Genomic DNA, 14,623 nt, shown 5'->3' with positions numbered 1-14,623 from the left:
ATTTTTATATATATATAATCCCCATTAGTGTTTTGTAAGATGTGCCTCATAAGGCTTTTGGTCTGAAATCCTTGATTTGTGGGGTTTGTGTTTTTGGGATAAGTTTTGCTTTTGAGGTATTTGTTTTGTCTGATTATTGAGTTGTAGGCCGCAATAAGTTTTGTTGTGGCTTCTGTGTCTTTTATTATTTCTTGAAACATTTCAATGCTTAAGCCATTTGGACCTACAAAGTATTACAAAGGCCAACAGGAGACCTTTTGGTCCATATCTAGGTCGGATGCGGAAAAAAATCATCATAATAAAATAATAAAAACTATAATAATGTAAATAGCAAATAAAAAACATAAGTAAATGCATAGGTATAGTTAAATAATAAACAAACAGGTGAATAGTAAATAATAATAAATTGACATATAATTAATAAATGAAAATCAAACAGACAAATGATAACAAAACAAAAACAAGTAATATAGAATAAATTATAATCATTACAGCATCTTGCTTAGGTGTTTAACTAAATGATTCTTAAAGCTTTGAACTGAACTACATTGCACTACCTGTGCAGGAAGTTTATTCCATTCATTAACTACATGGTTGGCAAAGTTGTTTCTACCTACTTCCAAATTGAATCTATTTCTGGACAGTTTGAGACCATTGTTTCTTGTCTGATTCTCATTCAATGTGAAAATTTTGTCACTTTTGATATCAATTCCCTTTAAAATTTTAAAGACCTGTATCAAGTCACCTCTGAGCCTACGCTTTTTTGGGGAAAACAGATTCATATGTTTTAGTCAATTTTCGTATGATTTATTTTTGATATTTGGAATCTGTTTTATTTGTGGCTTACCATTGTACTTTTTCCAGTCTGTCAATGTCTTTAATGAGATTCGGTGACCATACGAAAACAGCATATTTCAAATGTGGATGAATATCGATTTATATAGCTTGTTAATGAGTGATGGACTTTTGAAATCAAAAGATTGCGCAATCAGTCCTAGAATCTTATTTGCTTTCTCAGAGGCTGAAATGCACTGCTTGGATGATTTGAGGTCGTTACTGATAATTACGCCGAGATCTTTTTCACTATCCACTTTTGTTACCGAATTTCCAAATAACTTGTAATCGTACTGACTGTTATTTTTACCTATGTGCATTGGACCTGGTGCTTTACCATTTTTCATTATATTATTTGTTTAGTTAGCACTTCTGCTGTGATGTTCCCTAAGCTCATAGCTCACTTGATTCTGTGATGTTGAAGGCATAGTCAAAATGCTCTCTTAGAATGTCTGGGATGTTGACTATGATGTATGTGGCTATGGTACCTTTTTTTTTTATTTCCTCGTGGTGTTGTTTTTTGTAATTGGATTCAACTTTTGGGCTCCAGGCATCTTCAATGAGGCTTGTCTATCATTTGTATATACCTTTCCAGAAAGTTGTAATGTTATCTCCTAGTTCTTGTTTATTTTGGTTTTGTTTTCCTCATATACTGCTGTGTCACTTGTGGTTTTGTTTATGCCATATGACCTTAAGCTGTGTTACCATAGCTTTTTCATGTCCTTTTTTCTTTTCAATTTTGTCTAGGTTTTTCTCATATAGTGATTTGCATTAGAATGTAAACAACAGGAGTGATGTCACAGCTGATAGAACCTTACGAGAACAGCTGAAGATCAGCGAAGGAAAAGTTCACCTGCTACTGATATTTTGATAGGTCTTTTTATCACAATGTGTAATAATTAGGATTTATTCATGCTTTATTTTATCAAAAAGTGAATAAGCCATACATCTAGCAAATATTCACCACCTCTGAAAACATTCTCAGTTGACCTTTAATGTGTATTTACCTCGTATTTTACCTAGTGGTGCCCCATCTTTGTATCTCAGTGTCTAGGTTGCTCTTAAATTCATGTATAGTTTTTGCACACACTGTTGTTTCTTCCAGTTTGTTCCAGACATCCACAACTCTATTTTCTTTTTTTCTTCTTCTTCCAGACCTCTTCTATAATTGTCCTTTTTGAGTTTCTTTTTATGTCCCCTTGTAATTCCCTTGTCCCAATTTAGTAAATCTTCTGTATCAAGGACTTCCATGTCTTTCATGATTCTAGATCATTAGCAAGTCCCCTCTTTCTCTTCTTTGTTCCAGAGTTGGTAATTTCACTTTTGACAATCTCCTCATATGATAGTTTTGAAAGTGTTGGGGCCATCTTTGTAGTTGCTCTCTGGATTCTTTCAATTTTCTTTGTACAGACGCTCCTCAACTTACGTTTTAGTTATGTTCCGAACGGCCGAACGTAATGTGAAAATGAACGTTTGTTACTGTATGTTCCAGTAATGTATGACCGTATCTTATAAAACACCCCTAAATCATTAATTATAAATATAACATTGTAAAATAATAACATTAATTTCAAATAAATTAAATTCAAGCAACATTAAGAGAGATGGTGGAGGAGTCGTTTGTGCCATGTTAACGATGCACACAGCGTCATGCGTAAGTATTGTTTGAATGTCTCGTACTACGGAGAGTGCGCTAAACTCAAAAATTCACTAAAAAAAAAAATTACAATTTTTTTTTTACAATTTTTTTTTGCAGTCAGTTCAAAGGTAAAATCGAAAAAACGTAAAACGAATGAACGTAAGTAGAGGAGCGTCTGTATTCTTTTTGGTACTGGGTGACCATAGTGTCACAGCATACTCCAGTCTAGGGCTTATCGGTGTGTCTGGTAGTTTCTTGACCATTACTTCATCTAAGTAGGTAAAACCCACCTTTATTGATCTTAGCAAGTTGTAGGATTCTCTGACAATTTTGTTTATCTGTTTGTCAGGAGACGTATCATTTGTGATGATTACTCCCAGGGTCTTTTTCAGATCCCACTTTCTGTACTTCCTCTGTACCAATTTTATATTATCATGATATTCTTATTTGACTTTTTCCAAATACCATTATGCTAAATTTCTTGATGTTGAAGTCCACTTCCTACTTCTCACTCCATTTCCCACTTCTCACTCCATTCCCAAACCTTGGTCAGATCTCTGTAAAGATTTACAATCCTTTTCAGTGTTTACTTTCCTCAGCAATTTTGCATCACATCTTCATCCATGTCATTCACAGGTTGAACTCTTTTTCTCTGAGCCCTACCCTCAATTTCCTTCCATGCAAAAAATTCTCTATCCAGTTTAATAATTTACCTTGTATCCCTCCTATGGTTTCCAGTTTTCTTAATAATTTTTTATGTGGTACTGACCCAGGACAGTGGACGGGATGCAGGGATGATCCGTCATCTGGGAGGTGCCAAGATAGGAGGGAGGGAGGAGGGTGGAGGGGAGTGGAATATATAGGAAATGGAATGGGTGGGAGTGGTTTCGGTGCCTTTTTCTTTTTGGCTATCCCCTATGTAGGGGGAAAAAGCCTTTGCTGTATGTATGTACTTTGTCAAAGGATTTTTATAAATCTAGGAAAGCACTCTCAGCCCATCCATCACCTTTCCTGTATTATATCTATTAGTTTTGAGTAGAAATAATCAATTTTGTGACACATGATCTTCCTCGTCTAAATCTAAATTGTCTCAGGTTTAGTAAATTGTTTTCTTCCAGGTGTGTTATCCATCCATTCTTAATAACTCACAAATTTTGGCTATAGTGCTAGTAAGGGAAACTGGTGTGTAATTTGTTGGGTCTTCCTTGTTTCCTCCTATATATATTAGTACAATATTGGCATTTTTCCAGTCCTTTGGTATTTTAATTTTCCTTTGAGTGAGCAACTTGTTATATTTTTTGTTCATTAGTTCTTCTTTACATTCTTTTAGCAAACAATTTGCAATTCTGCCTGGGCCTTTTGATTTCCTGACATCAAGATTTGTTAAATGATCCATTATTTCTTTTTGTGTTATTATTAGTTCCCTCATGGGGGGGGGGATCCCACTTCATTTACTTCATCCCAGTGCTGTACATTTTCTCTAGTGAAAACAGACTTGAAGTGATTGTTCATGACTTCAGCCATTTCCAAATCTTCTGTGTATTCTACATTTCCATGATGTAGTTTCACCATTTCCTGTTTATTTTTGAGTTTACCATTCACATCTATAGAATAGCTTAGGTCGGTCTTTACATTTTTCTATTATGTCTATTTCATAGTTTCTTTTTTCCTCTGCACACTTTTACATATACTTTGATTGCCACTTTCCATTTTTTTTCCATCTTTTCCAAGCTTTATCTCTTTTATCTTTCACCTCACTGCACCTCTGTTAAACCAACACTTGATATACACCTTTTCCCATTTCTGTCTTCTGTGGGGTGAAGGTAATGTATAAATCTCTCTCTCTCTCTCTCTCTCTCTCTCTCTCTCTATTTCTCCCCCCCCCCCCCCTCTGGAGAAGTTAACCATTCAACCCTTTGACTCAAGGAGATTTCCCTCAGCTGGATAAAATTCCCTTGAAGTAGCCATAATGAAATGTATTGCCATCTGCTGTGAATAATTTCTGGGGTAACCTGTTGGCTTTAACTAGATTCCTTGAAGCTGTGGGTCTCTACAATAGATATCAGAGACCATAAATTGAATGATTGGTTTCTGTATCTTTCCAAGTTTTATTTATTTTTATTTAATTTATTGATTGATTTTTTTATTTTTATTTTTTATTGCTAATTCAATATAACATGGTGACCTGAGAAAGTGCTATGAATGGAAAAAAAATGTAGGGTGTTGAAGCTGGTAAATCAGGCAATTTTTAAGTAAAGTGGAGAAATACTTGGCAACAAATATACAAGTCATGATAGGTTATACATGTATATGGGCTAATAAACAAAAGGGTGAAGAGTTTAAACTGTAAGAAAATAATTTTATATTAAAGTAAGTGTGTTAGAATGGTAGTGAACTTTGGGGAAAATGCAGTAGATGTAAAGAATGACAAATTAACTGTTGTGAGGAACTTGTAGGATGCTTTTTTATGTTGCAGTTGAGACCCCTATTTTAGTTGGCTTTCCCATCATTGACATAATAATTAGGCATTATAATTAATATAAGGAAACTTAACTGCATGCATGGCTGATATGATGACAACATACTCTAGTTACCTTGTACACAGCCTCATGCATTCCTCAAGAATTTTTGTTGTTTGTTTACTTGTTTATTTTTTTTATTTATTATTATTTTTTTTTTTTATGAAATCTTATGATTTAGAAAATGAAGGCATGTTGGAAAGGCAGTTCTTGGATGATGACAGTTAATTGTGCAACTGTAATTCATAGTTGTAATTAAACTGTGTGTGTGATGCACAGGACCAGTTTCATTTTATGTCTTGAGTGGACCTGAGCATTGTTTTAGGCACAAAGTTATGAAAAATATGCAAGGGCAACATGGAAAGTTTTCATCATATTAGAAGTATGTGGTATTTGTTTGCATTTGGAATGTTTTCCAACAAACAACTAGAGGTGAAGTCAAATGACTACATTTAGTGCATGGTATGCATTTCAAGCCTGTAATCCTCATGAAAAATGCAACATAAGTGAAGTACAGAACCTGCTCCACAGAAAGGAATTTGTTAGAGTTTAATTGAATCATGAGAAACCTTATTTTTGAAGTTGCATTGTTTAAAAGAATTGCTATGTAAATATTTTTCCTTGCCATGGGCTTTTTATTTGACAAGTACACCATGTTTGCCCTCAACATGTGACGACTGGCTCTGATACCCTTTTCAGGCAGTCAAGGCAATCAGGCCTGGCTCAACTTTTGTTAAGCACTAGGAAGGGAGGATCCCCGTAAGTCTGAACAAAGTTTTATCTGTTTGTTCTTTGTCTTCTTTACCATATTATTATTATTATAGACAGTTTTGGAAAAAAAAATTGTTTATCACTTTTTCTTTTCTCTTCTATGGTTTCCTCCTTTCTCTAATATAATTTTCATTACTTTCATCCTGTACTGATTACACAGTAAAGTATCAGTGAGTGTATACAGTGACAACTCATTCCTATCCTTATCACAGTAAACCATCCAAATAGTTTTATTATGAATTATAATTGTATTTTTGTGTTGGTGTAGTCATACTTCTATTAAGTGGAATTAAAAGAGCTTCTTGATTTTTGTAGTGGTAGGTGAGGTAGGTATCCTTTACTCAGGGAAATACATGGTATTTTTCATAATAGAAAATTAGCCTTGCAAAATTACATGGAATAAAAGACAAATATAATATGAATATAATCTGGAAAATTATCTTGTTTATACAGTGTGAAAGGAAAGGAATGAACTGCCAAAAGTATTGTAAGGGATTATTTACAATAAATTGGTGGTAAGCACATGTATGAACCATGAGAATGAATTAATATTTAGTGACATTAGAGTCTTAGTGTGTGATATTTAACGATGAATGAAGAAATTGTCATTTATTTATTTATTTATTTATTAGTTTGTGTATTTTTATGAGAGTTAACGGATACTAGTATAATGTGGTGCATGCCTTTGTAATTGTAATATACAGAAAAGGAGCTATGCTCTTGGGTCCTGTCTATCTTTCTTCAGAGCATAGATGTTTTATTCAGGGAAGCAAGAGATTAGTAATTGTAGTGCACAGATAGGTGGGTACTTTGGTGTTATTTTGAATGATACTCCACTCAGAAATTAATATTTTCCAGTTTAGAAGTAAAATGTGTGATCAAGTGTGTGTGGTCATGTTTGGAATGGAATTTATCAATTATTGGTGTGGGGAAATACTTGGCATAACAGCTCAAGGTGGGGTATACTACAAGTGATATTATCAAAGGTCTTTGACAATGGTAATTCTAGTTTAAGTGTAGGCTCAAGTTATCATCAGACTTTTGATCTTGTGCATTGTTTGAAAACTGAAAACTTGTAAAAGTAAAGAAGGGGGTACTGGAAATTACTCTCCCAAAATTGCCTGAAAATTTGTAGTACACAAAAGCATAACATTCATGAAAGTAAATTATATATTTAATAGATTTCTTGTGCATGATATGTAACTCAGTCATTTCTGCCAGTTCAGAATTCTCTTTTAACTAGTTGAGGGTAAATTTCAATATTCATGTATATCGCACTAACTCATAAAATGCACGTGATTTAATGTTTTAAAGAGAATATGAGTAACAACTTTTAGTATTGACATAACTGATCATAGTTTCACTGTATTTCCTACTTTATCTAGTTTGTGCAGAGGGTTTGCATTCAGATGTTTGCTTATATTCCAAATGACTTGTTTTGTATGTTGGGAGCTTTGGCTATTCAAAATAGGCTGCACATTCAGACCTTGTTTGGTAGTTTTGAAGGTTGCATTTAAAGACTTTTGTACGGTGATCATGTGATGTTGATAATGCTTATTTTGTTGGTGTTACATCCTGTAACATCAGTTTGATACCTCAAAACAGAATTTGAAGTACAGATTTTTTAATTTGGTTCAGAATATAATGATAAATTTTGTCATTTTCAAAATTACTGTATTTCATTCTATGATTGTTCTGATTGATGTTTATTTCTAATTTTGCTTTGAAGTGTTGTAAATACAGTATTCAGTAAAAGTACTGATGATTTATATGTAAACCTTGATCAGACCAAAATTTCATATGAAAAGAATATATACCCTGTAAATATTAGTAATACTATCTTGTACCTGATGAAATAACCTCAAGGTCTTTTGATTTTGTACCATTTAAGGTTTCCTAATCATAAGAATAATTAGAGTATCTTATGGAAGAAGTTTGAATGTTTAAGAGGTCAGATGGTTAGGATTACTCAATTTCAATATATTAAGTAGAAACATGAAATATCAAGAAGACAACAAATTTAATATTAAATTTATAATCATAATTGTATAATTTTCCTCAGCAATGCAGAGGGGGTCATCAAAGCCATGATTCGAGCATGCAGAGCCTACTTTCCCCTGACAGCAACAGCAGAAATGTTGGAAGAGTGGAGGCCATTCATGTGTCCCTTTGATGTGACCATGAGAATGGCAGTACGGTACTTTGAACTTTTCCTTCCAGCTTCCATACCACCAACACAAACAGAACATGGATGGAAAATTTGGTTTGATGAACTCATGGGTAAGTAGAAAAATATTTGAGTTGAACTGCAAGGGAGAAATATGATTAAGGGTATATACAAGGGAGGTAACCTAGTCAAAAGAAAAGTACATATGACCCACAAGACCTAAAGCTATCCACTTCCTCCAGCTTCTCTCCTTTAAGACTTCCAACTTACTCCCATCCTCTCCCCTTATGTATTTCATCACCTTACTTTTACCCACTTTTACCTTCAACTTTCTCCTATCGCATACTCTCCCAAACTATGTCACTAACTCCCTTAACCCCTTCCATACGGTGCCGCACACGTAGGCGTCATGGGGAGCGAGTGTATTCGCGAGGCTGCCATATCGGCGTCTTGATTATATTTATTGTAGTCGCCCCTCCATAATGACATTCTTTCTAATTCTTTTGTAATCGCATTTTCTATGGTTATCAAAATTCACGGGTGAAGAGAGAACGATCGATATAAGCGGTGACTATATTTTATGATGCGAGTATTATTACGACACGTCGTACGGCTGGCATTGGCTGCTGCCACCGAGATCTAAGTCCATGACGCCTACGTGTGCGGCACCGTATGGAAGGGGTTAATCCCTTCTCTGACCTAGCCATAAATGCAGTGTTGTTAGCAAACAACAACTGGCTCACCTCCCATTTTCCTCCATTTTCTTTAACCATCTCCAGTCCCCTGCCCACCACCCTCACCTTTACCTCCCGCACTATCCCATCCATGTACACATAGAACAGCCATGTCAACATGACACATCCATGTTGCAGTCCCACCTTTACCTCAAACTACTTGTTCTCTCCTTTTTCAATTCCAACATGGGTTCTACTACTCTTTAACCTCTTCACTCCGGACACATTGCACGTCTGGCAGCATTAGCTGCCCGACATGCGATGTTGCATCATAATCGCATTATAAAAAATAAAATCAGTGCTCAATCGTTTGTTCTTTCACCCGTGAATTTTGATAACCATAGAAAATATGATGAAGCCAGTTTAGAGAGAATGGAGGTTACGTCTTACTACATTGATTCTGACCTGTGGCAGTGGGCAAGATGCAGGGATGACCCATTGTCCAGGAGGAGCCAAGAAAAGAGGGAGGGAGGGGTTGTGAAAGGGAGTGGAGTATGTGGGGATGAAATGGGTCTGAGTGGATTTATGCCTTTGACTTTGGCTACCTCCCTTACAAGGGGGAAAAAGCCCTTGGTATATGTATCTATGTAATATTTTCTGTCATACTCCTCCCCCATTTTACATATTTCCTTTTTAGGCCAGTCAATAGGGGGTTGAATAAGGAAAAAAATTAAGGAAAGCTGCAATATGCTTTATTTTCTTCCTAATGTGGTTCTTAATAATGTATTAATTTTGCACCCCTCTACCTTCCCGGATTTAGCCGCCATTTTGAAAAAATGGCGGAAAAAAACGTTTTTTTCCAAATATCTCGCTTGAAATGCATTTTACAGAGAAAGTAGTCGAAACAAAAAATAATCTACATAAAATTTCCTATAATATTTGTCCCTGTCATGTTTTCCATAGGTTGCACCGTTTTTGCGCTAGAGCTGTGGAAAGATTCACATATAATATTTTATACTTTCCATTTCCGAGTTTAGTCTCGAATATCTTCTCCCAAGGGTGTCCTTCCTCCTTGATTCTGGCTTAGGACAGACAGTGATTGCTCACTGGCGGAGTTACCACCCTTACACCCAACCATCCACCCAAAATGTGAAGTTATCAATTATAGTTATTGCTAGCCTATATCAGTTATCAATTTTATAGCAATTGTCTTGTTTGCTAGTACTTTTTTGCTTGTTATTTTGTAGAATTACAACAACAAGGAAATTGACTGTTGTCTTACAATATATTTTTTTCTGATTCAATGAGCTGTTTCACTTTCTGGCATTAGGAAGTTTTCTAACATGGCATCAAGAGGATCATCACAGTCATCTTCATGAACGATGATGTCAACATTTGAACATGACAGGCCCTTGCAAGAAGCACATATCATGGAACATTTTAAGCCTGCCTTTCTACAGCTGCAGGAGGTGGTCCCACAACCTTTGTGGCACTTGCAAGATACAATATTTATCAGTGCTGGTGGAGCAGGGTCTTTATCTGTAGTGACTGGTACCAGTCCTTTTGAAGTAGCCTTCCATCCCCACTGCGTAGGTGGCAAGTCATTTCCCAACCACTTCTGCACTTGGTGATAAGTACGTAAGGAATGAAATCTGGCTGCTGCATCTGTTGGAGGTAAAGAAGCCAAAGAGAAATTTATTTTGTTTAGCGCCTGGACAAAACACTGATATCGTGCATCACAAAGGGATTTGCATTCATTAGCTCCGTATAGCTGAATAATGAAAGCCTCGCCTACTTCAGCAATCTGTTCAGGTACAGCAGATGGGTCTCTAAATTTACCAGCAAGATCTTGCAGTTGTCCCCGTTTTTCCAATAGCTTTATGAACTTCAGTTTACCCTGTCTGAAGAAGGCTGAAGTACAGGGTCTAACAGATAAATCCGTACAAACTTTGAAGAGGTTTTAAGCACTTAAAAAGTAACATATGGCAATTCTGATTGTTTCCAGATACTTCCATTTGTCTAATAATTTAGCCAGTTGTATACTAGCACCAGTGCAATAAACATTAAGCAATGGAACAAGCCAAACGTTCAGCCATATGCGAACTTCGTCGCGCGGGTCACACTCCTAGCGCCATAATAAGGATGCTAAAATACTCCAGACAAACTGTTTACGATGTTTGTAAACGATTTGATGAGACCGGCGAAGACCAACGAGCTGCTCACAAGCCCAGAAGGGGCAGAATTTTAACACCTCGCTTTTTAGCTGGTCTCAAGAGAAGTGTCAATGCAAATCCAGCCTTACCATTATCGACATTGGCAAAGAAGAGAGGTGTCAGCACAATGACAATTCACAGAGCATTAAAGAAATTGGGATTAACCTCATTCTCACAAGGAAAAAGACATCTTTTGACACGAAAAATGAAAGAAATCCACTTGACCAGGTGCCAAAAGCTGTTGAACTGGATGAAGTCGAATGGCTCGGTCATCAAGTTTTTTTCCGACGAGAAGATTTTCACGGTTGATGCGACTTTCAATAAGCGGAATGATCGCTGGATAGCCTCCTCATCCTCAGAGGTTCAACACAAGACAACGACGAAGAAACCAGCAAGTGTCATGGTGCTCTGTGTGGTGTCAACTGAGGGGGACGTCTTCACTCGCTTCTTCAACAACAAGGAGAAAGTCAATGCCGTTGTCTATTGCAAAGTTCTAGAAGAGAAAATAATACCCTGGATGAAAGATAAGGCTAGTGGCAACCAGTTTGTCTTCCAACAAGACTCGGCTCCAGCCCACACAGCGAAGAGGACCACCAACCTTCTCGAAGGGTCAAATGTGCAGTTCTGGAACAAAGAGTTGTGGCCCTCAAATTCGCCAGACCTAAACCCTTTAGATTATTATTTTTGGGCGCGAATTGAGGCCAAGGCATGTGACAAGCCACACAGAAGTATAACAACCCTGAAGACAGACATCAAGAAGGCTGTGGGTTCATTATCAAAGTCTGAGATCATCAACGCTGTATCCAAGTTTCGTAAACGAGTTGAAAGCGTCATAACAGCTGAAGGTGGTTACATTGAATGAAATCATTGTTCTTATTGCCTTTTCTAAATATACTGAAAATTTCATAACTCTGTTTATTATAACCCGATATATTAATCTTAAAACATGTGATAAGAAGTTGTACGGATTTATCTGTTAGACCCTGTAGTATCAGCCCCACTAAATGCATGTAAGAAAAGGATGTTGTCCTTGATAACTGAACCAAATTTCATGGAAGATGGTGTGTAGAGTTTACTTTCTATATTTCCTTTACCTGGTTTTAACATGTAGATATTTGTGTTTGATTCACCCAAGGCTGTAAGGATAATTAAGAGGTCTACATCTTCTCCAACTATTGTTACAGATTTAGCTTTGGTTGACTCTTCAATAGCAGTTGCAACAATCAGTGTGTCTGCATCTTCAATTGCTTGTTTGACAGTAAACCACTCGTTGGTCAATTTAGTGCTAAGCATTGCAATAAGTCGGCTCTTATTTCTTTCATTTAGAAGAAACTTACTTTGGCTTAATATTGCTGACATTGTTTCATCAAACATGATTTCTCTGGTGCAAGTAATCATTCGTCGAGCACGTTCAGCACATTTTGTACTTTTTTCCGCTAGGTTTTCTGGATAACCATCAAATACAATAATGGAACTTTTCTTGTAATGCTTCTTTACATACTCAGTGTACCTGTTTAAAATTTCTGAGAATATCTCCCCCTTTTGCCAAACAACTCGATGCATCAGAAATCCTCCGTCAATAACATATTCTGTATCTCCAACAATTCCTGTGTCACTGAGTGGTGCAAATACTTCATACATCATGGATTTCTTTGTCTTACGCATTCCTGATTCATCAAAAAGAGACACAGGGTATGGGGCTAGCTCATAAACAAAATTAAGCTTGAATAGTTCATGTGAGTTCTTTGTGAATGATATCCTCCTGAATATCATCTCAGGCTCAACTGCACATACATCATCTCTTATTTTCATTCCTGTCATGGCAGCTCCCAAGGGTATGACCCTTTTCTTTCTTTGGAACTTGACTGCGCCAAAGTTGCTACCGATCATATTAAACATTGAGTTAATTCCAACATCATATGCATTATGTGGATTGGTTTCTACATCTCCCGTTACTCCTGTGCTGATCGACATAATGTTATCAATATCTGGAAATGGTGAGTGGGATAAGAACCAGTCTGCAAAGTGCTGAATATCTTGATTGTCTCTTAAGATGCGAGCCTTTCTGGCATCCACATGCTGTTCTCCTGTACTGTAAGCAACATCACAATATTCCTCAATTTTCTCTGTGACCCTGAGATTTATAGGCATTCCAAGGACCCATTTGGTTAGCATCGAGTCTGTCATTCCTCTACCATGTGTCAGTCCACCAGAACTCTTCATTGACCTCATCAGTGTTTGTTCAATTGTCATATCAGACCAAATCCCTGACCAAAATTTCTCTGACCGCCTTATTGTAAAAAAACCTTTTTGAACATAATCTTGAAATTCCTTTGGGGTCAGGCGTCCCTTCAAGTTATACATGTCTTGTAAATACAAGTGTGCTGATTTTGCATATAAAAAATGACCACTGGCATGAAAGTAAGGTAGCATTTTTTGGATCGTGTCCAGGTGCAGTTTCCAGTTACCCGAGCGTTCTCCTTCAATGAATTGTTTCACCAATGTTACCATTTCAAAGTACTGTACCCAGAGTTTTGCAGTGGCACCTTTACTCTTCATCGTACCCAAGGTATCATTGAACTTACATACATATACCAAGGCTTTTTCCCCCTTCCAAGGGAGGTAGCCAAAAAGGGAAAGGCATAAAAACAGTCCCACCCATTTCATCCCTAAATACACTCCACACCCCACCCTTCCTCTCATCTGAGCACCTCCTGGATGACGGGTCATCCCTGCACCCTGCCCACCGCCCTGGGTCAGAAGCAGTGTCGCAGGACACAGCACATCCACAGCAAGGCCGCTTCATTTAATCGGCGACCCCCCCCTCTCCGTCCCCCCTTGCATATAAGGAGAGGACGGGGAGAAATCCCTTCGGGCTGCGTCAAAACTCACTCACACACACTACCCCACCCCCCACCCCCCCGCCCATTTCTCCCCATGCAGTCACATCATCCATATACAACCATTCTCCACTCACCTCTGTCTTCCGTCCTCTCCCTTCCTTCCTCAACAGACATTCCCCTCTTCCCCAAAGCCCCCTTTACCCCATCCATCCACCTCATCCTAGGACGTCCCCTCATGTTCACTCCCTCCACATCTGCCTTCCATACCTCTTTTACTAGTCTTTCTTCACTCATTCTTTCCATGTGTCCAAACCATCCTAATATTCTTTCATCAACCCTCTCTCCCAAATCCTTTTTCACCCCTGTTCTCCTCCTCACCTCCTCATTTCTCACTCTATCTAGCCTATTAACCCCCACCATACTTCTCAGACACCTCATCTCAAACACATTCAAACTCCTTCTCTCTTCTTCTCTTATGTTCCACGTTTCTGCCCCATACAGTGCTGTTGGCACAATCACTCCTTCATACAGTCTCCTCTTCGCATCCATTCCCAAATGTCTATTTCTCATTACACTCATTGAACTTAATCAGTACATTTTGTATAACCTCACTGTCAATGTCTGAATAATCAGTCTCTCATAAAACTGCTTCTGTTGTTGACTGTTCTTCAGGGGAAAGATCGATTTCATTAAAAATTAACATAGACAGTGCAGCATGTGCTAGTGTATGGGCCCTGAGTGCTCTTGCATAAGCATGCCCAGTTAACATTTTTTCAACAGATGTACTTGCATAAACAGTACTAAAAAGTTCTTTTATTCCACTACCATTCATGATGAAACCAATTGCACCCATAAAAGACATCAATAAGTGGAAACCACCAAGACGTACAATAACATTATTTAGGTGTGAGTCTTGACCACATATTTCCACAATGTCTCGGTCCTTGATGTACAAAGGTTGAT

The 14,623-nt window shown here is 37.3% G+C and overlaps 1 protein-coding gene across 2 annotated transcripts in view; it reads left to right on the top strand.

Moving 5' to 3' along the window:
* The window catches only part of LOC143029163 (proteasome activator complex subunit 4-like), a 200,170-nt gene that overhangs the window by 35,527 nt on the left and 150,020 nt on the right, over positions 1 to 14,623 (top strand). Inside the window, exons 4-5 of one of the 2 annotated variants that reach the window (XM_076191648.1) lie at positions 5,692 to 5,751; positions 7,826 to 8,043. In XM_076191648.1, the coding sequence (XP_076047763.1) occupies positions 5,692 to 5,751; positions 7,826 to 8,043 (278 nt within the window). The remainder of the gene's footprint in view (positions 1 to 5,691; positions 5,752 to 7,825; positions 8,044 to 14,623) is intronic. The other variant, XM_076191649.1, reaches the window with a different exon arrangement.

Source organism: Oratosquilla oratoria, chromosome 10 (genome assembly GCF_046742065.1).
Source record: "Oratosquilla oratoria isolate Oo_2021 chromosome 10, ASM4674206v1, whole genome shotgun sequence".
In the NCBI taxonomy this organism is placed as follows: domain Eukaryota; kingdom Metazoa; phylum Arthropoda; class Malacostraca; order Stomatopoda; family Squillidae; genus Oratosquilla; species Oratosquilla oratoria.
Note: the sequence above shows the minus strand (reverse complement) of the source record. Positions and strands in the feature narration are given on the sequence as shown.